This window comes from Leiobunum rupestre, chromosome 4 (assembly GCF_980474605.1).
Source record: "Leiobunum rupestre chromosome 4, qqLeiRupe1.1.hap1, whole genome shotgun sequence".
Classification (NCBI taxonomy): Eukaryota; Metazoa; Arthropoda; class Arachnida; order Opiliones; family Sclerosomatidae; genus Leiobunum; species Leiobunum rupestre.
The window spans coordinates 2,704,493-2,731,499 of record NC_143387.1 but is presented as its reverse complement, the minus strand read 5'-3'; the positions used below and the strand labels follow the sequence as shown (position 1 = coordinate 2,731,499).

The following is a 27,007-nucleotide window of genomic DNA, read 5'->3' as shown; positions in this document are numbered from 1 at the left end:
AATAATCGAAAGTGAACAAGCCTATTTTTTTAAATAAAACAAACAGACTTTAGAGTTGATAAGATTTGTAAATATCATTTGTAACTAATAATTTTCACGCTTTATTTAAGTCAAGCAATTACATTTTTAAAAATGAAGGAAGTTAAACAATATAAAAATTTGTAAATATTGTAAATATTTTTAGGTACTAAAGAAATTAAGAAATGTTTTAATTAAAATATCTTTCATTTTCTACTACATTTTTAAAAATGAAAGAAGTTTAACAATATAATTATTCTAATATAATTTCAAAATCAGGTATTATTTAAAGTACAAATGCATAATTTAGTGAAGCAATTCTTATTTAAATACTTTTATTTAGATAATTTGTGTATCTGAAATGTATTAATTGAAAAATAAGTGGGTTTTACTATTTATCATGGTTTTTTTTATATATATATATATATATTGGAATTGTTACAAAAGGTTCTTTTAAACGTAACTTAGTACATTAATTTATTTTGGAAGTTCAAAACGTATTAAGAGCCCTTCAGAGTACTATAAAAGGATTTCATTTACAAACTAAATTAATATTTTCTTCAAACTTTCAATTCGTTATAATTTGAATTTAAATGAAAACATCATGGATTATAGGTGCGTAATCTACTATTAGACCGAACTAATTAAAAAAAAATACTTAAAGTAAGTGGTTTTACTGATAAACTCTAAAGGAATTTTGGAATTTTCTAGAATAGCAAAGTAAAACTAAAACGTAAACCAAGTTTAAAACGAAACTAATAACTGGGAGAAAGGTTGAAGTAAGTAATTTTTTTTGATTTTTCGTTTTTTAATTTTTGAGTTCCCTATATTATTATAAACTAAATTAAATATAATTTTTGAAAATTTGTGATAAAAGATCTGCTCCTTCGTGTTTTACATATATTTAAAAACTCGAGATTTTAATGAATTGTTTTCAAAGCATGAAAAATATAGCAGATCCTTTGATTTTAATGGTAGTTAGTAGTTACTTAAAAAAAAAGTCGCTAGCTGACTTGGAACTGGTGTAGTTAAATTTTAAAAATGTGTATTTTAAATTTTGTTTGTAAAAGTTTTTTTTTTAAAAAGTTTAGTATTATAGTTTAAATTTATTAAATAAAATAAAATATAAATTATACATTTGGTTTAGTATTTTACTATTGCAAGTAAAATTAATAGTAAATTCAATTACTTTTTTAGTTTTTTTTGACAAATATGCAAACTATTTAGTTATTTCAAAATTAAATACGTCGAATTATTTGGTATTCGAAATACTATTGGTTAGTTTTTATATCTTTAATTTTATTTTTCAGAACAATTTCTCTTTGTCTAGCTTCTTCTAACTTTAATTTAGATGGCCTTAAAGCCAAGTATTTAACAAATTTTGTAACCAAGTAGATGGAGCTTTAAACAATTTTTCAGTCATGTAGTTAAGGAAATGTTCAAATATACGTGTATTTGGTCATTTTGATGGTCAAATAGCTCAGTATGGAACTGCGAGATGATAGTCAGACATTGAGACGCGGGTGGCGCCCGTGCCCCAGCGTCCGCGCCAGCCCCGTCGGTGCCCCATTTCACATTTCAGACGTCGACGGAGGCTTTTACAAACAAAATTTAAAATACACATTTTTAAAATTTAACTACACCAGCTCCAAGTCAGCTAGCGACTTTTTTTTAAGTAACTACTAACTACAATTAAAATCAAAGGATCTGCTATATTTTTCATGCTTTGAAAACAATTCATTAAAATCTCGAGTTTTTAAATATATGTAAAACACGAAGGAGCAGATCTTTTATCACAAATTTTCAAAAATTATATTTAATTTAGTTTATAATAATATAGGGAACTCAAAAATTAAAAAACGAAAAATCTAAAAAATTACTTACTTCAACCTTTCTCCCAGTTATTAGTTTCGTTTTAAACTTGGTTTACGTTTTAGTTTTACTTTGCTATTCTAGAAAATTCCAAAATTCCTTTAGAGTTTATCAGTAAAACCACTTACTTTAAGTATTTTTTTTAATTAGTTCGGTCTAATAGTAGATTACGCAACTATAATCCATGATGTTTTCATTTAAATTCAAATTATAACGAATTGAAAGTTTGAAGAAAATATTAATTTAGTTTGTAAATGAAATCCTTTTATAGTACTCTGAAGGGCTCTTAATACGTTTTGAACTTCCAAAATAAATTAATGTACTAAGTTACGTTTAAAAGAACCTTTTGTAACAATTCCAATATATATATATATATATAAAAAACCATGATAAATAGTAAAACCCACTTATTTTTCAATTAATACATTTCAGATACACAAATTAATTAAATAAAAGTATTTAAATAAGAATTGCTTCACTAAATTATGCATTTGTACTTTAAATAATACCTGATTTTGAAATTATATTAGAATAATTATATTGTTAAACTTCTTTCATTTTTAAAAATGTAGTAGAAAATGAAAGATATTTTAATTAAAACATTTCTTAATTTCTTTATTACCTAAAAATATTTACAATATTTAAAAAATTTTATATTGTTTAACTTCTTTCATTTTTAAAAATGTAATTGCTTGACTTAAATAAAGCGTGAAAATTATTAGTTTCAAATGATATTTACAAATCTTATCAACTCTAAAGTCTGTTTGTTTTATTTAAAAAATAGGCTTGTTCACTTTCGATTATTTAAACATTTAACAATTTTTATTTAACTATTGGTTATTTAAATAAATACCACTTTTATTCAAATAAATGCTTGGTTGGGTAAAAAACACAATTAAATAAGTTAAAATGATATTCTTTTTACCAACGTTTTTTAAATAAATCGGAAAATTTGTGGATAAAAATTAATCGACTGCCGAACACTAGAAGCAATTCTAATTTAAATGCGTATATTTAAATAGGAAAAAATGAACGATTCGATCGGAGGTATATCATTAATTTAACGTATTGAACGTAGAGTTAGAGGCTTTTGTAGTAATTACTACCTATATTTGCATTTCAGAAATCTATTTTAACATATTGAACGCCAAGAAAAGAGGCTTTTGTAGTATTTACTACCTATATTTGCATTTCAGAAATCTATTTTAACACATTGAACGCCAAGAAAAGAGGCTTTTGTAGTATTTACTACCTATATTTACATATTGGAATGTAATTTAACGTATTGAAGGTAGAGTATAGAGATTTTGTAGTATTTACTACCTACATTTGCATTTCGGAAGTATATTTTAACGTGTTGAATGTAGAGTATAGAGAGTGTTGTAGTATTTTTCTTCCTACGTGACTACACCGGAAACGTCTCTGTGTTATTCGCTTTAGTAATCAAGCCGACTCTGAACATATGTTTTACTCTTTATTCTACGAGGTTTAAACATACACCATTTCAGTACATTCTTAACTTATTCCATACGCTATTTAAAACACATGCGATAAAGATAACGAGGAAACAAGTTAACTCGTTAACTCTGAACATATATGTTATGCTCTATACGTGAAGGATGTTGTAAGCTTAAATTCATAATGGTTAATGTGTAGTATTTTTCTACCTTTTTACATTTTATAGTATTTCTTTATCTATATTTGTGTATCGGAAATGTATTTTAACGTATCGAACGTAGAGTAAATTTTTTTTATATTTTCTTTATATATTTGCGTATCACAGTTGTGTGTTGTCGTATTAAAAGAAGAAAAAGGAACTTTTCATAGTGTTATTCTACCTATTTACATATCGGAAATGTATTTATATTTTACCGTATTTAAAATATAGGTAATTGTTTTTATTGGCTTGACTTAAATAAAGCGTGAAAGTTATTAGTTTCAAAATGATATTTACAAATCTTATCCACACAAATTTAATTTAATTTTAATTTAAGTGTTTTATAGTATCTTTCTGACTATATGTGTATAAGACTTATATTTTACCGTATTTAAATAGTAATAAAAGCGAATTGAAAGTTTGAAGAAAATATGAATTAAGTTCGTAAATAAAATCATTTTATAGTACTTTGAAGGACTCTTAATACGTTTTCAACTTGAATAAAATTAAAAACAATAATCTAAGATACCCTTTAAAGTTAAATTCCTTTAGAGTTTATCAGTAAAACCACTTTAAGTATTTTTTCAATCCTTATACCTATATTTACATATTGGAATTGTTACAAAAGGTTCTTTTAAACGTAACTTAGTACACTAATTAAGTATTTTTAATTTACCGTAATTAAAATATAGGTAAGTGGTTTTTATCTTATTTTATACCTACGGAAGCGATAAATAAATTATAGCAATAATTTTCTTCCCGAGCTCTTCACCGCTCCTTCTGCGTTAAGTTTGCAAGTTCTCTCCCCACTGGTTTAAGGGGTGTTTCCCCGGGTTCTTCGGTTTCCCCTTCCATAAAAACTTGTCGAGGTTAACGGTAATAGTTAGCGTAGGAGCTGTTGGCTCACGTGGCATGAAGGGCTTTCCACCACCCTCCAACGCATTGTAAACCGGCCGCCTTGGGTGTTAGCCTAGCTTATTATTATTATTAACACTGCATCTAATATTGTTCGTAAGTGGCTTTTATTTCTTACACTTCTAAATAGAAGTATGTATAAAGCGAGTCTCTTATTTGGTTCTTATTTTTTTAAGAACTTAAGTTTAACGTCCTGCTTGTGAAGAGTACGTCACATTAGTGGCAACGGTTAAAGTTTAACAGTTGGTGTGATTGTAGGCTTTGGTTAGTTACCTCCCTTATCACCAAAGAGATCAAAATGCCCTTGCTAACCTACAAATTTCACTGTCATATTCTAGTTCTCCTGTTAGGTGACAATTAATTGGGTCCCTGGATTGGGGACTTTTGGTACTTTAAGGCGATACACCGCTACGGAGGCAGCTAATTAAACTTATATCTAAACGGGTGCACTCTAAAAAAAGCATTCAATTTCCTTTCAAAATTGAATAACACTATTCAATTTTGAATGCCGCTTCAAATAGGCATTCAAATTTAACCGCTACCATTCAATTTTAAAAAAGCTTTCAAATTGACGTTCTAAACCTACTAATTCCTGTCAATTTTGAATAAACAGTCACCTTGGCGTTCAAATTTAATAAAAATCTTTCAAGTTCGGTTCACCAGTCATCTTGGCGTTCAATTTTGACTACATTGTCATGTTCTACATCCATTCAATTTAACAGCTGTTTAACCAAAGATCGTTGGTCACATTATCTCGTGAAGTACGGCCAATATAAAACCTCAAGGTTGACCACAATTCGAGTGAGCTCTCGGCTGTTGTGTTGTCTGCTATAAAAAGGTGACGACGCTTATGCGAGCTTACAATGTAATAGTGTATCCAAGCGCGTAACATGCGGATCTCGTTGCGGCTTTGTGAGCAGCCGAATTTTAGCAGACGACGGTTTGCTCAACCATAACGAACTCCCATAAGCCTCTGCGTGCCAAAATCTTCCGCGATGCTTTTGACGTCTAAGTATCCAAATGGCAAGGTTTTAACAAATGTTCACTGTATACGTCTTACTTGCGATCGCATCGGGCGGGTTTCGAATCCGAGGCCTCCTGCATGACAGGCGGGCGTTCAACCAAAGAACCATCGATACTTATTTCACTTTGTTTAAAATTAGAAATTCAGTTTCATCAAAAGCGTATATCAATAGTGTTTTATTTTTCGCTTCTTATGTGAATATAACGAGATTTTTGGTTCGATTTAAATTATTGCGCAGAAGAAATTGACTGGTGTATTAATAAATAAATAATCCGTCGATCGCGAATAGAACACACGACGTTCTGCACTCCGAGCGAGTGCTTTACCGTTGATCCACCGACCAGGCCCGTACACAGCCGCCAAAACTCGGGGGCGCTCAAATTCTTTTGGGGGGTGCCAATGCCTTTAGTCATTTTTATCTCCCCACCTATGAAATTAGTAAATTGGGGATGCTCAAGTACTCATTTGGGGGCGCTGAGCATCCCCTGGCGCCCCCCCCCCCATGTACGGGCCTGCCACCGACTCTAATTAAAAGTGAAGCTTTAACGTTTCACTGCCATACTTTATGCTTTTTAATTATGGTAGTGACAATTGTTTCTTTAATAGTTTTGTTATACATTATTTATATTTATATAATTAATAATAAAATTTGAACTGAGCTGTTTTTAAAGAAATTTCAGTGCAATTTTTTATTTTAATTAGCAATATATAAACGGCCTGGAATCGAACCCGGATCACTAGATTTAGGCGGATAATGCCTAAAGAATTAAAAAACTCGGAATCTTGGCTAAGATTAATGTGTTGTACCTTATTATAAAAGTAATTCAATAAACTAAGATGTTTTGCGGACCGTAAACGTCGAAAACCACAGTCAATGTACCATAAAAATGTATACCGAACGTGATCGACTAGAGCTATTTAAAATACGAAACAATTAATTAATCTAAAATGGATATTACTTTAACCCTATAGTAGCACAAATTTACACGATTAAAATAATTAAAAACATATTGAAATTCATTTTATAATTATTCGGAAGAAGGCGCCGACCAACCGTACGGGTAGAGGATAGGAGATTCAAAAGAAGGAGGCAAGGTATTCTCACCCCCCCCCCCCCCTTCTGTTCTCGAGACTGACTCCGAACTACGGCCTTCGGTCAGGATGACCACGGACTATAATATAGTCCGTGGGATAACTAACGTTTTTCGAAAGGTAGTCGTCGCTACAGTGCTGCCAGACGTATCATAATTACGATACAAATCAATAATTTTAGAAAGAAATTCGGGCTGCACCATAATTGGTGCGATGTTTGCTTATTTACAATAATTTTCGATGTTCAGCCCCGCTTTCTCTTAACGGCTGCGGTAGCGCTCCGACCTGGCATCATTTGCGTTTTCAAACCTGGCAGCGATGCGTCGTTACCCACTCCTAAAAGACCCTGCTACTACTTTAGAGCATCGTGAAAACTAGGCCATTTATTCCCGGTCGTGTTAAGCCTTAGCCTACTTTGTTGATCAACTACCACGACTTCACGAAGGGGACCATTTACCAAGCAGATAAATATCAATTCGTTTCGCTATTCTATTTTTGTATTATTATTGACATAGAATTAAGCAATTAAATTATTAGTTCTTAAAGAAAATGTAGGGTTCCCCGCTTCCGGCAAACAAAGGCTACGTTAAGCTATAGAACGAGATTTTTTAAACACTAGTAAACGTTTAGTGTTGAAATAAAAACTATTGACTCTAGAGATTTAAAACAGAAATATACCTGATATAAATTTAAATTGGGAATTTATATTTCATTTTATTTCGCTACCTGATCTCCAAAACCTGGTAACTCGAAATTAATTGTTTTCGTTTCTAGAAAGAACTTTTCAAACATTCACTAAACAAAAATCAAGATTATTCACTACTTCAGTAACATGATCTTCGCAAACGCAGTGACTGACGCGCCATCTACAATTAAAGAAGAGAACTGCTTAGTATGCAATTTCCTTCTTCCGTTTCTACAAAATTGAAATAGTATGTGCTCTCGGAAAACTGCCGTAAATGGCACAATACATACTGAAGTGGTGAATTACCACAAAGTTTCAAAGCAATCGATTTTTTTAAATGCATTGCTTAATGTTAGATTGTTTAAATTACTTCTCTTAAATTGAGTTTTTGGGATACCTGGTTTCGGAACTCAGGTAGCGAAATAAAGTCAGTCAATTTTGCCGCGGCCAAATTGGATAGTATTCGCCCTCTTGAAACCATAGGGACAGTTACATTAATTATAAAGGCTCCAAACGTCGCTTGATGACTTAGGCCTAAGGTGGTGCCTTGGGTATTAGCCTAGCTGATTATTATTATTATTAGTTAGCCGTGTTCGTGGAGAGAAGAAGTTCGGAAATTTCAAGCAAAAATTATGTATCACTTCCGCTCGCTCCCTCTGTCGTCGTGTAAGCCCCCTTTTCTGTTTATTAAATTTAAAATAATGGCTCGATCTGGAATAAGATTAATTGCTCGATCTTAAATTATATTATTAATAAAATAAATTTTATCTATAACTAGCTTTAATACCCGGGGTCTTCAATGAATTAGATATGATTGGTATGTAAGAAAGGTAAACGCGGTAGCAAAAACGCAACACGCGTTGCAAAAACTGTAACAAAAAGTCTGGAACTACTTAAAAAATCCCATTCACACAGTCATACTAACTCCCCTTCTACGAATTTCACACTAACCCGTTAAAACGTTTAAAGGTCGGGACGGGCGCAAGGAGCTAAAGAGAGGAAAACAATCCGGACGACGTTTTAAAACAAATAACGGCGCAAGCACGCGACTATTAAAAAAAATAGATTCGAAAATTAGATAAGGGAAGCAAAGGGGTGGAAGTCGAGACAAAAAATTGAAGGCCGAGACCAGCCGGAATAATAGATAAGGGAAGCAAAGAGGCGCAAGTCCAAAATCGAGTAAAATTAAATGAGTAAAATAATAAAATTGAATTAGATTAATAACCATGTCAGGTATTTGGAATTTAGGCCCTGAACATTGAGTTAAAATTTCAAAGCTCTATTGCTAACCGTTCTCGAGTTTTATGGAACATGACATACGTATAATTAATAAAAGGACAAACTTTTAAGACTTCCAGGGTGACAACAGTTCCTATGTTTCCTATAATACCCTATATTTTAAATCAAAAGTCTGAAGAAATTAAAATTGTTGATATTTTACCCTTAGAAGTCTTTAAAACGTCCTAGTTTTTAATGATGCTTATTTCCAACACTGTTCGCCGATAGTTTTAGAGTATTTATATCAGTTATCAACTTTATTTTGAAGGTTATACCCATTTCAAACAATTTTGGCAACCGTGTTCTCTTATTACATAATTAATGTTCTCCTATATTTACTTTTTATCCGAATTTTCTTCCTTTATTTCACTGATAAATTTCTTATAATTCCGTTAAAAGGATTTTAAAATATTCTGTGGTCACTCTGGACTTATGGCTATAGATACCAAGACTATTTATTTATACTCAGGGAGAATGACTATGTCAAGACAATATTCGCGTAACACCCATTCCACTCTTTGTGCCTCTCGCTATGCACCTTCCTTTGAAATAAATCAAATCGTCCCGGTTTTTCATTGGTTTTATAAAAATTTACGTATCCTGTCGCGATTGAAACAGTCGCTGGTGACGTTTTGTCTTGCCCCCGTTACGACACGAGGAAAAGGAGCCCAACGTAATCTCAACATATCCATTCTTCCTAAATATAAATAATTACATTCTTAATAATACTTAATTAAAAACAATAAAACCAAAAGCGTTACCAACGAAATTACTGAACAAAATGTACTCTCCGACTCACGCAAATCAATGTCATTGATTCAATGATAGAATCAATTTTTGGTTGAAGTTTTTGTAAATTAAGAAAACGTTATCGTAGTTTAAAAACATCGTAACTTGAACTTTTAAAGGTGTGGTTTCATTTCTTCTGGTCGAAAGAGGGTTCAAACATAATTATTTTTCCCCATGTAAGTGACGGTCCTCTCGCTCTCCCGATCTCGCGTACCATCGCTATCAATGGAGGGTTGTAATGTTCCGCATTTCTTAACACTTACGGAACATTTATTTTAGGTAAAAATAAACTTAATGGTTTAAAGGCAAAAATATTTAATAAACACTAAACGGGGATAAAATACAGAAAAATACAAAAAGGGTATCATAAGCCGAGTAGAACTTCACAGATTGGCATTCAAGTTCTGACTGGGGATAAAAGGAGAGTCGGGGAACTATAAAACATTCCCTAACTATATTGTATATACACACGGCAATTATCTATTGAAGAAGAACTGAAACCGAATCCTTCTGAAGATGTTACATTATCCGACGTTCGTGACAGTAACAAAAACAAAATAAGAAAAATAACACAAAAAAATATATTTTAACGGCATAGTGTGAGCTCCGAAGGGCAAGGAAGAACCACCACAATTCGGCTATACAAAGGGACGACTTAGCGGGGTATTTTTGGGGAAACAAACAGAGGATTTTATTTTGTTAAAAAAGGGGACTGCTACAGGGTTACGAAGATGAAAAGCAAACCCTATCTCGTCGCTATCAATCAATCTGACTATTCTAATTTGATGAAAGATGTAATTTATTTTTTAAGTCGAAACTTAATTTTTCAAGTTAGATTGTTTTTCTTTCAACAAAATCCAAAATATTTGAAGATAGTCATGGTGAACTTTGTGTTCAATATGCCGATTAAAACGTTTCACACCTTTGGATTGGCTTAAACATAAAAGATTGCTACACTCTCACGTGCCAAATCTTCAATTTAGGTGCGCTTTTACCGATTGTTCAACGACACTTAATAACTATGCGTCTCTTAAAAGTCACGTCTACAGAATTCATAAAATTGAAAAAAACTTTGTTGCCGAAGTTAATGTAAACAATGATGATGATAATATTGCATCTTATGATAGTGATAATTTTGCAATCAATGACAATGATTCCCAGCCCATTTGTGAAAATAATGCCGATAAACATTTAGGGATATTGGAAAGAAAAGCAGCTCATATGATGTTAGAACTTCGAGAGAAGCACAAACTACCATTAGTTGTATCTTCTAATATTGCCAAAAGCTTATCCGAATTATTAGAGGAATGTGTGTCAGTAGAAGGAAAGTGAGGGCGAGGCTCCGATCCTAGGATCGAGGATCGAGGATCCAGGATTTTAGGGCTGAAATGGGGGTAAAATCGTCGAAAAGTCAATGTATTTATGATATTTCTCGCGACGATTTGTTTTCCCGTATATCAACATATTGTGTCCAGGCCAACTTGTTCATTTATCTACGCTTATCTCGAAAGATACTTGAACGTATATCTTATCGCATTTTATCGTACGGAATAAGTTGAAATGATGTAAAAAGTTATAACCTAGGCGGCGCGCGTGCGCGGATTACCCGGGGGACGCGGTTAATTTGAATTTAAGAGTTTTTTGACGTCATGGAATATGGGACGCGGTTAACGTGCGCGGATTGGGGCGCGGTTAATTTGAATTTAAAACATGGATTTGAGTGTTTTGACGTCATGAAATATTTGTTAAAATGACGTAGAATGGAAATATTTTTAAACTTCATTTTAATATCATTGTAGTACTTAAATATGCTTGACACTTGAACCTTTCTCACGAGTATTTCAAACGAATATCTAAAGTTTAAGTATGAGAAACGTATCGTTCTCAAGTATTGTAATTGTACACGTGATTCCGTATGAGGACCGGGTAAATTCCTATATACGTAACGCGATACACTTCAAAATGCGTATACGTAGAATGGAATTAATTTTAAACTCCATTTTAATAAATAAGATATCGAAGATAAATAATTTCAGAGTATAAAAAGGGAAAACCGTATAATAGTAAGACCATATTTAGAAAGTTCACCATCTGAATTGTATTGGAAGTGACTCCGAGGAACCTTAAAATGTAAGTAGGAATACTAAGTGATAATTCTTAACTTTGTCTTAATGTATTTATTTTATAGGAATTGTTCATTTCCTGTGTCTGCTGACAAAGGGTTAATCGTTTATGCAGATGAAACCATCCACTGCGGTCTATTAGATTTAACAAAGGGTATCAAACTAACAGAAGCGGAACTGCAAGAGCTATGGACAAAGAAAGATGCCATTGAAGCTTATTTCAATAACGAAGCTGAAACTTCGTGGGTTTTCACAGGTTCTGAAACCAAACGGTTTTCGGTTCATAGATTTGCCGAACAAAAGGTTTTAGATGTTAGACAAATGTACCATGGTTATGGAGTAAACTATGGAAAACTGTTACCGACTAAAGAGGGGGTAGCTTTCGCTCAATCTTCTTGGTTGAATTTCCTCGACCAGTACGAGTCGATTCAGAAGTGTTTAAAGAAAATCAAAGAAATAAAGGAGGCGATGACTAACGTTGTAATTAAACAATTACACGAAGCTCTGAAGAAAGCGTGTAATGGCTGTCAAATTGATCATCCATCTCAACTCCAGCATGATTGTATCATGACGGATTATTCTAAGCGTGTAGATTTGCATTTTTATGAAATAATTATGTCGGTAGATTGTGAAAATATTATTGAAATGTTTACTATTCGCTGTGAATTGTCGAAAGAAATTTTAAATAATATAATGTCACTAATAATATGCAATGCTAAAAACCTGTTAAAAAACTAATAAAATTGATTGCACTAATGTTCCGATTCTCATTTACCATTATGGATTTAAGCTTACAACATCCAATGAATGGGCTTGTAGCCGGGTCCACCCAATGCGGAAAGTCATTCCTGGTGGGACGGTTGATTCAATATAAGAAGACCTGTATATCCCCTCCTCCGGAGAGGATAATATGGTGTTATACCGAGTATCAACCGAAACTATTTCAATCAATATTAGAACACACACCTTCAGTCGAGTTTCACGAAGGGTTACTCGATGTTAATATATTAAACCCGCAAATAAGGAATTTAGTTATTTTAGACGATTTGTTATGCGAGATATCTAATAATAAAGATGTAACTAATTTATTTATTCGCGGATCTCATCACAGAAACTCCTCCGTACTAATTTTAATGCAAAACCTTTATTACCCCGGAAAAGAAATAAGAACATTAAATTTAAATGCTCATTATCTATTTATTTTTAAATCACCACGAGATAAATCAACAATTTATCATCTCGCGAGGCAGATATCTCCAACCAATAGCAAATACGTTATTGATGCGTTTCAACAAACTACGTCACGGAAGTTTGGGTATTTATTAGTTGACTTGAAACATCACACCCCAGATCAGTATTTACTACGTACAGGTTTAATACCGGGTGAAGAATCGGCTGTCTTTATTCCAAAATGAAGTGTATTATAGAAGGGAATTTTTTTTTGGGTTAATCGAGAGTGGATTATTAAAGAATTAGCTTACGTAGTATTAGAAACTGAAGAATCGGAAGTGTTTACTTTCAAATCTCCATGCCCTTTCAAAGAGCTTTCAAACGAAGATAAAAGACAATGCAGATGGATATCTCATAACATTTGTCACCTTCGATGGGATGACGGCGAACGTCCTTACAGAACGAGACGTGACATTTGCAATCAGATAGCGGAAAAAGCTGCAGTATTATCGACACTCCTCGGTGTTCCAGTAACTAACATCGAAGATACCGGTTGTCCTAAATTATCAGAACTAGAAGACGTTGATTTAGACCATCCTTTTCATTCCGAAACTGTTCATTGCGCTTTAAGAAAGGCTAAGAAAATCTCTAAATGGATGTCTCAAAACGAGTTAAGAAAAACATAGACTTTCTACGTTTCCTAACATCCTGTAATCTAAATCAAAGAAAGACAGCTATTAAATACGCTAGCAAGGAAGCTATATTGGCTCTCGTTGAATGTTGTATAAATGTATTGCACGGAACAATTGAACTGTCAGAACGTCATCTTAAGCGGTTAAAGAAACATAGCGCGGTTATACGAAACGTGTCGAAGAAGAACCCTATATCAAAACGACGAAAGATACTGGTACAAAAGGGTGGTTTTCTTCCATTTTTATTAGCGCCACTGCTACCTATCGTTAGCTCAGTCGCCGGAAGTGCAATAAGCCGAGCTATAAACCGATGATGGCTCGAAAAATCATTCTAGTACCTGAAGATGTAATGGAGAGATTAAAAAACACTACACCTTCCAAAACAGAAGAAACACCTGAACTTCAAAAAGAGAAGACACTCGATGATGAAATGAAATCTATTCTAGATAATCCAGATTTAAACGAATCAGAGAAATTAGCATTATACAATCAAACTCTCCAACGACGGTTAACTTACGTACGTAAAGAGCAAATCTCTCCCGTTATTGAAAACTCTGAACGACCTAAAACTTGGTTCGCGCAAATATCTTATTCTCTACCTGCAACTTATGTTAGTGATGCGATTTCATTATACCGAGCGACTACGGAAGATCCGAGATATATTAGATGGACTAACTCGGGAGAGCTTTCTATTCGAGGACAAGTGATTGGAGGATCTAATATAATCGATCTTTTGTATGACGCTGTGAGAAAAACGCCTGGAACAGTGATTGATCCTATAGGAGTTACTGAGTTTTACGAGGGCATTCATAAGTCAAATATTTCAAAACGTTTAATTAAAAATCCTGTAAGATTGACACTGTTAGAAACATTCGCTGTATTTCATACACCACCAAGTAGTTCAATGTTATCATCATCTTCACCTAGTCCTCTAAGACCTTGGATACATACTAAATAAAATATATTAACCTGATAATGTTGTTCTCATTTCATAGTATAAGCCTACAATGGAAGGTTGTACAGAAACGGTCTCTTTGGGACTTTTAGCCTATTTATCACAATCATTTTCAAAATCACCGAAAATTATCACAGCTGTATTAATTATCATAGTTATTATAATATTAGAATTATTTAATTTCCTTTTTTGGCGTTACATGCCATTACATCAAAATATTACCCGATATGGAGAAAGAACTTGAGAAAATCTATACTAATCCCGCAGACCCAGGGTCATTCGCTGGAGTTCGAACGCTCTATAATTCAGCTCGACATAAAGGTTTAAAGGTTTCATTGGAAAAAGTAAAACAATTTCTAATAAAGCAGGATACATATACGCTGCATAAACCTGCTTGAAGACGATTCAAACGAAATCGAACTATTGTTTATGGAATTGACGAACAGTGGCAAGCGGACTTGGCAGATTTTCAGAAGCTGTCTAAATATTATTCAGGATCTCGCTACGTATTATGTATTATTGACATATTTAGCAAATACGCTATGGCTGTAGCGGTTAAAAATAAGAAAGGTGTAACAATTTTAGAAGCGTTACGTAACGTTTTTGAAAAAGGCCGTCAACCGAAAAGAATTCAAAGTGATCATGGAAACGAATTTGTCTGTCAAGAAGTGCAGAGTGAATTACAACGAAGGAACATTAAATTTTTCGCTTCCCGATCGGAAATGAAAGCGTCCATTATTGAAAGATTCATTAGAAGTTTTAAATCTCGTTTATATCGCTATTTCACGCAGAATAACACCCTTAAATATATCGACGTTTTAGATGATATTATAAACGCTTATAACAATAGTTATCACAGATCAATTAAATGTAAACCCGCGGAAGTTACTCTAGATAACTCTGCTAAAATATGGAAAAATCTTTACGGTTCGGTAAATTTTTCTCCTCCGTTAACATACGCGTTTGAAATTGGAGATATTTGTAGAATAAGTAGAAATTTATCAATTTTCGATAAGAAATATAACCCGAATTTTACTACAGAATTGTTTAAAATAGCTGAGAGACTACCACGTGACCCACCGGTATATAAGCTGATGGATTTAAATTCTAACCCCATTTTAGGAGTATTCTATCGAGAAGAGGTTCAGATTGTTGGTCGAGATTTAAAAGACTGTTACTTCATAATCGAAAAAGTAATAAAAAAGAGGAAAAAATCGGACGGCCGCGTAGAACTGTATGTCAAGTGGCAAGATTACGACCCTACATTTAATTCTTGGATACAAGAAGTGGATTTAAAATGAGTTTTTACGTAACGCTCCCTTCAGATTCCTCGTCATTATATTACCAAGATAATAGCGTTGGTAAATTTCGAACGTATTTAGCTGAACCGTTAAGATTTGAGGAACAGTACGAAGTTGGGTTAGCGGAAATAAGCTATCCTCGGACATGGCATAACGTTCGAAAACCTAATCTATTGGTTATTAAAGACCCTCTCGAATATGATAAAATGACTGATAACCCTCTAGTTAAAGACCCTCTCGAATATGATAAAATAATTGAAGTTCCCGCGGGTTTTTATAAAACTCCGGAAGAACTATTACATGTTATGAACGTCCACAACCAAGAAGAAGAACAAGTTACATTCGCTTATTTAAATTATTCTAATCGAATTAAAGTTAAATTGCAACCGAAAATCAGAGCTGTGATTGGCCCCGATCTATCGATTTTACTAGGTTTTAAGGATTGAAGAGATAATGATTTCACCATTTTAAATTCAATTATAACCCCCTACCCAGTTGATATGAACGCTGGGTTACATTCCTTATTCGTTTATTCTGATCTGGTTGAAAATAGCGTTGTTGGGGATAGTTTAGCACCTCTATTAAGAATCATAAGCGTCGAAGAGAAAGCCGAGTCTAATGGGAAAACAACTACAAAAATATTTTCACAACCTCATTACCTACCAGTCGTGTGTAATAATATTAAGACTATAGAGATTAATATAACAGATGATTTAGGTGAGCCAATACAGTTTCATAGTGGAAAAGCTCACGTTGTATTACATTTTAAACCCCGTAAAATGTGGACTTCACTATAAACCTTTAATCATTCAGGACACACCTTCATTCTAGCTTAAGAGAGCGAACAGTTAACATCATGAGGTCTGAATATTCACCTTCAAGAACTGATTATGAAAGTTACTATTTAAACCAGGTTGGTTTCGGTGGAATACCTGTATATAGAGGTTTAGCCGTGCAAAGAGGACATGGACTAGGAAATATATTATCTTCAGCGTTTAGATTCGCGGTACCTTTACTGAAGAAAGGCGCTTCTTACTTGGGAAAAAAACTTTTAAGTACCGGAGCGAAAGTAGCGACCGATGTTGTTAGCGGAGTCCCAATTAAAACAGCGCTTAAATCGCATTCTATTAACACTGGAAGGGAAACTTTAGCTTCAGCAGCTGATGAAGCCATGAGACTAACATCTTCAGCTACGGATCATATTAAAAGAATGACCAGTTCCGGAAATAAAAGGAAACGAACTCAGTCGAAAAGCGCCATTTCAACAGCAGGCAGGATAGCGAAAGGACGGTTCCCTAAACGTTCCGATATATTCTCATAATGTCCCTTTTACACCCGCACACAGTTGAGTGTATAAATTCCGAGCTAGATTTGTTTCAAGTACCTATGACACAATCTTCGATTATTGGTGGAGAATGGGTTGAGTATAATCCAATATCAAATATAGTTGATAACGCATCAATTACATTTTCTATCAACGGTAACTCTGAAACGTATATAGACCTTTCACAAACTTTGCTGCACGTTCGAGTTAAGGTAACTAAAGATAATGGTCAACTACCGCAACCCGCGGTTCCAGGTGTTGCTGCCGGAACTCCAGCTGACAATATCGCCCCCGATAATTTGTTTCTTCATTCGCTTTTTAGCGACGTCCACGTATTTCTTAATGAAAGATCAGTAACACCTTCCAGTCAAAATTACGCTTATAAAAGTATGATACAAACTTTATTAACGTTCGGAGATTCTGCGAAAAAAAGTTATTTAACGAGTTCACTTTTCTATCGGGATACGCCTGGAAAGTTCGATTCATTTTTCGATAACGATGGTTTCTCTAAACGAGCGAGTTTAGCGCAAAAAGGGCCGATTGACTTGTTAGGCGTAGTCCATACTGATTTATGTCAACAACCACGCTTTTTATTAAATATGGTTGATTTGAAATTTAAATTCGATAAAAATAGAGCAGCTTTTTGCGTTCATTCCGACGTAAAATGTAAAGTGGAGATTTTATCAGCTTCCCTTTATCTGAGGAAAGTTAAAGTGATACCGGAACTGTCGCTCGCTCAAGCCAAGGCGTTACAATATGGAACCGCTAAATATCCTGTAACTCGTTCGGAGTGCACTTCATTTTCTATACCCGCTGGTCTTATGGCTAGTGTGCAAGATCATTTATTTACCGGACAAGCACCTAAGAAAGTTGTTATCGGGTTTGTGGAACAAAAAGCGTTTCTAGGAGATTTGAAAAAATCCCCGTACAACTTTCAACATTTCGATTTATCAAGCATTGGATTGTACATTGACGGTAGCAGCGTCCCTCATAATTCGTTATCTCTAAACTTTGAGGAAAATCAATATATTCAAGCGTATTGCAATCTTTTCATTCAAACTAATAAGTGGAACGTAGATGAAGGGAATCAGATAAGTCGGGAAGATTATCGTAACGGAAATTGTTTATTCGCGTACAATTTAACCTCGGATCTTAATAACAACGCTAATCACTTGCATCTTGTAAAAAGCAGTAACCTGAGATTAGAATTAAAATTTGCAAAACCGTTATCGGAGACGATTTCCATTCTAATTTACGCTAAGTTTCAAAACTTGATTGAAATTGATAAAAATCGAACCGTGAGTTTCGATTACAGTAATTAATGGATTCGCTACAGATAACTAAAATTCTTGAAAAAGATTTAAGTACTAAAAGTATATTTCAAGGCGTGTTCGCGGCTGACAAGCTACCTAAATACGTATAAATATTCCCTTCTCTATTTATTGTAAATACCGATACGAGTGCTGAACCTGGAGAACACTGGGTTCTAATATATTTTTCTAAACATAAAAATTGTGAATTCATGGATTCCTTTGGAAACCCACCAGATTATTTTAAATTTAATGATTTTATTGAACGAAACAGTAAAACTGTAACTTTTAATTCTAATCAATTACAGAGTAATTCTAGTAATACGTGTGGAGCATTCTGTATCTATTTTGCTATAAACAGGTGTAAAGGAATAGAAATGTATAACATTGTGTCTAGGTTTAAGAAAGATAAATATGTAAACGATAAAATGATTAAAGAGTTTATGTGTAAAATGTATCCAATAAAATAATTTTTTACAATTTATAGCAATAGCAGTTTTTTTATATATATACATAAATACAAGCATTCATTATAATTTTTCAATATCTTTATGACCGTGCGCTAATGTACGAACCCCGCAGGGTAGAATGTATATCTTATCATCATTTGGTGATAAACAAAGTTTTCTAGTATTTAAAGTAAATAGTTCATGCTTGAAACTAGCTATACGCATCATCTCGGCTGGCATGGTTTCTTGATTAAAAAGACAACGTTCATAGTCTTCGTGGCGGATGACGTTTCTAATAACGTTCATGGCAACGCCCTTACAAACCTTTTTATGCTTTAAAATTTACTCTAAAGATTTCCCCAATCGCAACTCCTTTTCTATCTCTTCAGCGGTCTTAGACTCCCCGTACAATTTAATAGAATAAAGCTTTGGACGAAGTCCTACAAAGCTTTGAATTAACTGCGAATTTGTCTCGTCTTTAAAATAACCGAGAGCTTTTTTATTCTGATTAGAATGAAGGAAATGCGAAGGTGGATAATCAGAGAAGTCAAAGCGGTTTTTATGAACTTCAAAGTCTTTATAAACATCATCCGTCTTAATGTTGTACGTTAAACTGGCTGTAAATATTTTATATATTAGTACTATTTAAATAAAAAATGCATATTAAATTAAATTACCAGTGTCTGTAAATAATAGTGATGCTTTGTCCCCGTACGTATTTTTTATGAATCCATAATGGAACCGATACATGAGCTCCTTTGATAAATCTAGAATGGTGAATCCGGTAAATATAGGCCGGTTAAGAACAATTTTAGCTCTCTTCTTATGAGCGCCGGCTAACTCTTCATTAAAGATGGTAAAGTGTTCAAACTGCGGGGAACTTGTAACTTTTAACATTCTTTCTGGTTTATGAATCAACTCGAAATTTATATGCTTCCGTAAATTTTCCATTGTTTTTCTAAAGAATTAAATGAAGTAAGGGAAAAAACAGCAATAAATTATTTAAATTGATTTACCCGAAAACAGAGTTAACCATTAGTTTCCAGAAATTCTTTTCAAATGAACTCTTGGATAATTTCCTCTGTTCAGTGTTGAATCTAACATATTTTTCTAACCATTTTCCTTGAGTGAAGGTTAGAGCTCGATGAACCTTGGTTATTTTCAAACCTAATTCTACATAATATTTTAAATTGCAGTAATGTACTATGTATTTCTCTTTATTATTTAAATTAGGAAGAAGTTTTGGTAGACTTTGATTCTCCTTAATATTTAATTTTCCTAAGAGATCTTTGGAGTATGGAGATAGCATATCATGTGTAATAACTTTAGATTCCGCCGCTACTGGGAGATCGTTATGTAAGTCATGCAACTCTGGAGGATATTCAAGATCCACCTGCAAAGGAAACAATTCTTTAAAAATATAATTCAATAATTATAACACTTGTTATTTACCTCTAAAATGTATCCGTTTTCAACGTTATTGGGAATACTCAGAATATTTTCACAGAGTGTTTGCAAATCATCCTCCTGAACCCACTGGAAGTCGCCTAGCGGTAGTGGTTCACACATAACAGCACCGTACAAATTATTAGCATCTTCAATTAAATTAAGTTAATTAATATAATTAAAATTAAAATAATTAAAATAAAAAAAAATATATATATATTTTTTTAAAATGTAAATTACCTAAATAGCATATATAACTGCTCTCTTTAGACGAATCATATGTGTCGGCCATATATTTGTTATTCGCTTCAGAATAACGAGTTGAGATCATTGAAACACCGCCTCGAATCCCTAAAAATTCAATGTAAATACAATAATATTTAAAATATCCAAAAGCGTTACCCTTTTCAATAAATAAGTGTTGATCTACAGGGTCTTTTTTTTTGCTCGGAAAAGTGTTTTTTTTTTCAAAAACTATTTATAGTACCGATTTCAAATTTGGAAGGTCAATTCTCTATACCGGGGGACATCAGTTTGAGAAATTTGAGCGTTTTCGGTAATGTTTTTCACCAATTTTGAAAAATTATTTTTCGACCACTAGGTGCGAGATAAAAAATTTCTATTATAAAGTTGTAGGCCGTCATCGAAAACCCTTAAAAATTGTTCACTCGACGAAAAACAATTTATTTATCAGTGAAAATTCGAGCTTGAAAAATTTACAAGTTGGTGAAGCCAAATTACGATTGTTTGAAACGATAATTGAAACCGAATTACCTAATCCAGTTGAAACTTTGGTTAAAAAAACGACCGGATTTAAAAAACACGAGGCTATAGGTCAATCCTAAACATGCATTGGGTATTTAAAGGAAAACTTTGGGAGATTATTATCAGTGTTTGATAATATTTCGAACAATGCCTCGTTATTCAGTAGCTGAGCGTACCGAGATAGTTGCCATTTACTATGGAGAAGCAGCGCAAAACCTTAGAAGAGTGACTGAAATCTTCGCAGAAAGACATCCAAATGGAGCACCATCTGTAAATACAGTAAGACGAGCAATTCACGATTTCAATCAATTTGGTAACTTGCAACCTAGGTTTCGCGGATTGGGTCAACCGGATTTAGACTTCGAGAACAATGTACTCGCGTACTTTGTGGCATATCCTCGTCACAGTTGCGCTAACGCCGCTGCTGATTTGGGTTGTTCTGCAAATCGTGTGTGGAAAATTCTTCGTAAGAATCGCTATCACCCATACAGAGCTACGCTCCACCAAGGACTAATTGACGGAGACCATCAAAGACGTTATGAATTTAGCAACTGGTTACTAAATGCTGTCCAAGAAGATAGACAATTTTTGCGCCATGTTTTGTTCTCCGACGAAGCGTCATTTTCTAGAGATGGGCCCTTTAATCATCAAAACAGCCATCTTTGGTCTGACATCAACCCACATTGGGGTTTTGAATATCATCACCAGGTTCAATTTGAACGGGTCAATGTTTGGGTTGGACTTGTTGGAAACCGTTTGATTGGTCCCTTTTTCCTGCCGACGAACCTCAACGGCCAAAGGTATTTACATTTTCTACAGAACGAACTGAGTGATGCAATCGACGACCTTCCATTGGCTGAAAGACGTCAGTTGTGGTTTCAGCAAGATGGCGCCCCTCCGCATTTTTCCCGGCAAGTAACTGAGCACCTCAACAACGAGTTTCCTGAAAGGTGGATAGGGAGAAATGGCCCAGTGCATTGGCCAGCAAGGTCACCTGACCTAACACCGCTGGATTATTTTCTCTGGGGATTCGTTAAAGCAAAGGTATACGCCACGCCCATTGAAACGGGTGGAACTCATTAGACGAATAATCAGTGCTTGCCGAGACGTCACACCAGAAATGGTAGAGAAAGCGTTTGAGAACTTAATTGTCCGCGCACAAACCTGTGTTGCAGCCAATGGTGATATTATTGAAAATGTTTTGTAAAAATTTATGTGAATAAAATATCTGCATTTAAAAACCAAACGTGTACATTTTTTCAAGTGTGAAAACTCTACTACGTTTGTATTAGACTTGTTCCCTTTTCAATTATCGTTTCAAACAATCGTAATTTGGCTTCACCAACTTGTAAATTTTTCAAGCTCGAATTTTCACTGATAAATAAGTTGTTTTTCGTCGAGTGAACAATTTTTAAGGGTTTTCGATGACGGCCTACAACTTTATAATAGAAATTTTTTATCTCGCACCTAGTGGTCGAAAAATAATTTTTCAAAATTGGTGAAAAACATTACCGAAAACGCTCAAATTTCTCAAACTGATGTCCCCCGGTATAGAGAATTGACCTTCCAAATTTGAAATCGGTACTATAAATAGTTTTTGAAAAAAAAAAACTTTTCCGAGCAAAAAAAAAGACCCTGTATATCAAGTATGAGATCGAGGCGAACATCGGTCATCTTCAAAGCTGCTTGCCAGGCTAAACCTGGTGCGGTGTAAGCGTGAGCGGGATCTAGTTTATAATGAGTTATAGATAATGTTCTAAAATTTTCCAAAACGTCGGCTAAGAGCAACGCATCGCTTTTCACATAGAGGTCGGTGTATTCTCCTACGAAAACCAAGTTTAAGAGATTTGAAATATTTATACTATAGTAATTTTACCTAATGTTTGAATATTAAACGCTGTCCAAACATTTTGGGCGTGTAAATAATCAGATTCTAAAATATTTTGATTTTTCAATGAACTGAAAAACGCTTCTCTAGGTGGCAGCATCGTCTCGTCAAATTTCTTTTCATCGTCCATATACTCGTACGGGTAGACTCTCTTCCGCAAAAGCAGTTGAACTTTCTCACTTTCAAAATATTTCTTAACAATCTGAAATTTACTGGCTCCTTCCAAAACGAGATTAGATACTAGAGCATCGAGGCTATCGCTTAGAAATCGATAAGAGTCTAAAAACCGAAATCTCCCTAAAAAACAATAAAATTAATGTTAAGGTTAAAAACACAATAAAATATATTTACCTAGTTTGAGTGAAATATAATTTTCGCTTGTGGAAGGAATACAGTCAAGTGTCTGTTCCTTAAAATGACCAATCTCCTGACATATAAGATGTAAATCGTATCTGTGAAGATTTATTATTATTATTAGGTTTATTTCCTGGATAATTATCTTAATAAATTCACCTGCTAAGGTTATGAAGGAAAATAGGGATAAATTCTGGAACTTTCTTTTGAAGATTACAGAGGTTATGCGCTGGCCCCCTATATTTACCGCTGAAATGACAATGATCTCGAACAGCGGGCATATTTCCCTGATTTAGCTGTTTCTGACAAATGTAGCAATGCGTAGCAGCTTGAAACTGTTCATCCTCAATCCAGGGTAATAATCATTGGTACATTGGTCTCAATGAGTTCCATCAACTCCTTCTCTAATTCTAGAATAGACTCCAGAAATCTTCGAGTTGCATCTTGACCTCGATAGCAATCGGTTCGAACAGGTACACCTATAAGTCTTCTCTTATAATATATCTAAAAGGGAATTTTGCCAAATAACTTACCGTTAGGTCCAACAAGCACCCACGAATACGCGCAGCTGATGTGCATGTTTACTTTGCTGGTATTTAAATCGGGATCTAGATCACATCCTTGAACTCTTGGTAGGATTGCTTCAAAATCGGCGTAAAATACATACTGCACCTAATAATTTCATTTCATTAAGAGTTAAATTAAATAATTTTTATTTTTACTTTTTCCGTCCACTCATATTTATCAAAATAAAGCGTCTTCTTCTTGGTAGGGAAAACTGTTTTTTGGACGCCGTGGGTGACGCATTCTTCGATATGCGCATCACGTCGCTGTTCAGCGTTGTTTCCGCTGAATCGGTGAAGACACATTCTAATGCAGAAAATAATTAGTAGATTGCAAACTAATATATTGGAAACTAAATTACCTGCAATAATAACTTGTATTTCTGTGTTTTGTTAGATGCTGTAGCAGTTTTCCTAGGTCTCGTATAAGACAGTAATGTCTATTCCCATCGTCAATATCTTTAGTTTCGTCGGTGATGTATAGCAAATCAACCTCCCTTTCATTACAACACTTGTTGGCGCTTACGTAAAGGGGGAATATGTCTCCCGAAAAGCCGAACACAGATATTGATAAATTATTCATTAATTCAAATTTTTTAAGTTCCGTAGCGTTTAATTTGAAAGGAAAAGATAAATCACTGGTATCAAGTTCGTTTTCATAAGGTGTATATTTGGAAACACTGTTAGGGTGATGAAACTTAGAAACTGGGTGAAGTTTAGCTAGAATTGACCGGAGAAAACATTTCTCATCATTTTCGTTTCTAATATTAAGAATCGCGTGACGTCGAGATAGTTTTTCAGATAGTTCCATATACGATGACCCCCGCAACGGTTGGTAAGATGCTACATTTAATTCTACATACAGAACACGGTCAATTACCCAACCCGATCCTATCAAAAATATAAATTTTAGTACATACTTGTCGCTTCAAAGTTTTCCGCTGCTGACTGTATTGTTTCAATACAGTCATTCAGCTGGTCTTCAATTACATCGAGCGTTAATGTTGTTTGCATAGTGCTCCGGAAATAGGGTCTCACTTCCGCACTTTGCTCTTCACCTCCCAAAGGTCTCATATAAATCGATCTTACGAGTAAGAACCACTTAATTCCACGTTTACTAGCAAGTCTTTCCATTAGAAATTTACTAAAAGCAGCTCGATAACGTCCAATAAACATAGCCGCATCAATATCATAGTCCTCGCCATTGTAACGGATAGACGCTAGCGTATCATTTAGGGCCTGGACCATACTTGGGGATGCTGGCGGCGTTTCATCAAGTATTGGTGAGGCAGGAACAGGTGATGGTGTTTGGCTGTTGGGTAAAGCTGATGCAGATGGTTGGATAGATTGCAGTTGAATGTCTTGAAGCAGACTAGGTGATGGTGTACGGGAAGATGCTGGTGACGGTGTGCGAGACAGGTCCATGGGTTCAGAAGGGCCGGGTGCGTTCAAGTCATGAGTTCGCTGATGTTTCTTAAAATATTCCAATCTAGCAACAGTCTTACCACATACTTCACAGACAAACTTATGTCTATCGCCGAGTACTTCTCTAACATGCCGATTTAAATTTGATTTGATAGAAAAACGTTTCGCGCACGTAGGACATGTATACTGAGTTTTAGGCATATTGAATATAGCTACCGCAGTTAACCGTGGAATGACATCCCACAACCCTATACAACCCCTTTTGTAGCATGTTCAAGTATCATTTGAGAACGAAAGTTTCTCATACTTAAACTTTAGATATTCGTTTAAAGTAATACTCGTGATATAGGTTCAAGTGTTAAGCATATTTAAGTACTACAATGCTATTAAAATGAAGTTTAAAAATATTTCCATTCTACTTTAACAACGAATATTCAATGACGTCAAAACACTCTTAAATTCAAATTAACCGCGTCCCCCGGGTAATCCGCGCACGCGCGCCGTCTAGGTTATCACTTTTTACATCATTTCAACTTATTCCGTACGATAAAACGCGATAAGATATACGTTCAAGTATCTTTCGAGATAAGCGTAGATAAATGAACAAGTTGGCCTGGACACAATATGTTGATATACGGGAAAACAAATCGTCGCGAGAAATATCATAAATACATTGACTTTTCGACGATTTTACCCCCATTTCAGCCCTAAAATCCTGGATCCTCGATCCTCGATCCTAGGATCGGAGCCTCGCCCTCACTTTCCTTCTACTTGTGTCACTTTGTTTAAACTTTAACCCGGAAAACCCCAACTTGGAGCTTCAAAACCAAGGGGATGAGCAAAGTCAAAAAATATCTCAATCTGTGCTAGGAGTGATTAAAAGTAATTATTTACTTGAGAAATATTGTAAAGAAAATTTAAATCTAGTGGAGCCAGTTGAGTATATATTGGGGACTAAAAGAATTAACAACAAAGTTTTTAAAAGATCTTTAAGTTATGTTCCTCTGTTACCAGTTTTAAAACATCTACTTTCACATTCGGATGTGTGGTCTGAGATAAAAGGACAAATGCGGATCTCAGTATCTTATTGATTATAATGATGGGCTAATTTTTAAAACACACGAGCTCTTTAAAAGTGATCCCGCTATGCTTAGACTTAATTTTTTTGGGGGCAAAGAGGGGAATACATTAAGTTACATTAATTTATTTCGTGCTTGGGAATTTGAGTCCATCTTATAGGAGTAAACTTAGTTGCATAAAGCTAGCTTTAGCTGTTAGATATACATTTATTAAAGAGTACGGATTTTGCAAAATTTTAAAACCACTTTTAGACGATCTGGAAATTCTTCAGTCCACCGGGTTTGAAATTAATGGTAAAATAATTAAAGGTGCAATTGTTTCAATTTTTGGGGACAATCTTTCCAGCCACTTCGTTGGAGGTTTTATGCAAAGTTTTTCCGCGGGAAGGATCTGTCGCTTTTGCATGATAAAAAAGAAAACATTTCACATTGTTTTGAAGAAAAAGATATGGTTTAAAGAAAAGAGGCGGTTCATTCGTTTGCCCATTTGCAATTTTACCACATTTTAAAGTGACCGAGTCGTTACCACCCGACATAATGCACGACTTTTACGAAGGGGTAGTACCTAATATACTTAAGCTAATTTTATATCATATGATCGATTGTGAAAAAATTTCTCTCGACGAAATAAATGATAAAAAAGAAAACTTTCCATATAGAGATTTACACAGTAAAAACAAGAGTGTCCCAATAACGAGAAAGGTTTTAGTTAGTAATGGAAATCTTGTGGGCACGGCTGCTAAAATAAAACCCTTCTATATTTTTTTCCTTTGCTTTTTGGGTCTTTTATACCAGCGAATGATAACTATTGGGATTTATTTCTAAAACTTATA

At 34.3% G+C, this 27,007-nt stretch overlaps 1 protein-coding gene across 1 annotated transcript; it reads right to left on the bottom strand.

Moving 5' to 3' along the window:
* Nucleotides 1-12,728: 12,728 nt before the first annotated feature.
* Nucleotides 12,729-20,419, bottom strand: LOC149945885 (uncharacterized). Its single transcript, XM_090170629.1, has 4 exons — nt 20,341-20,419; nt 20,107-20,249; nt 19,805-20,047; nt 12,729-12,749 (listed from the first exon to the last, which is right to left on the bottom strand). The coding sequence occupies exons 1-4, from the start codon at nt 20,390-20,392 to the stop codon at nt 12,729-12,731; spliced, it is 459 nt and encodes a 152-aa protein (XP_090026755.1). The 5' UTR covers nt 20,393-20,419.
* Between the last annotated feature and the right edge of the window lie 6,588 nt (nt 20,420-27,007).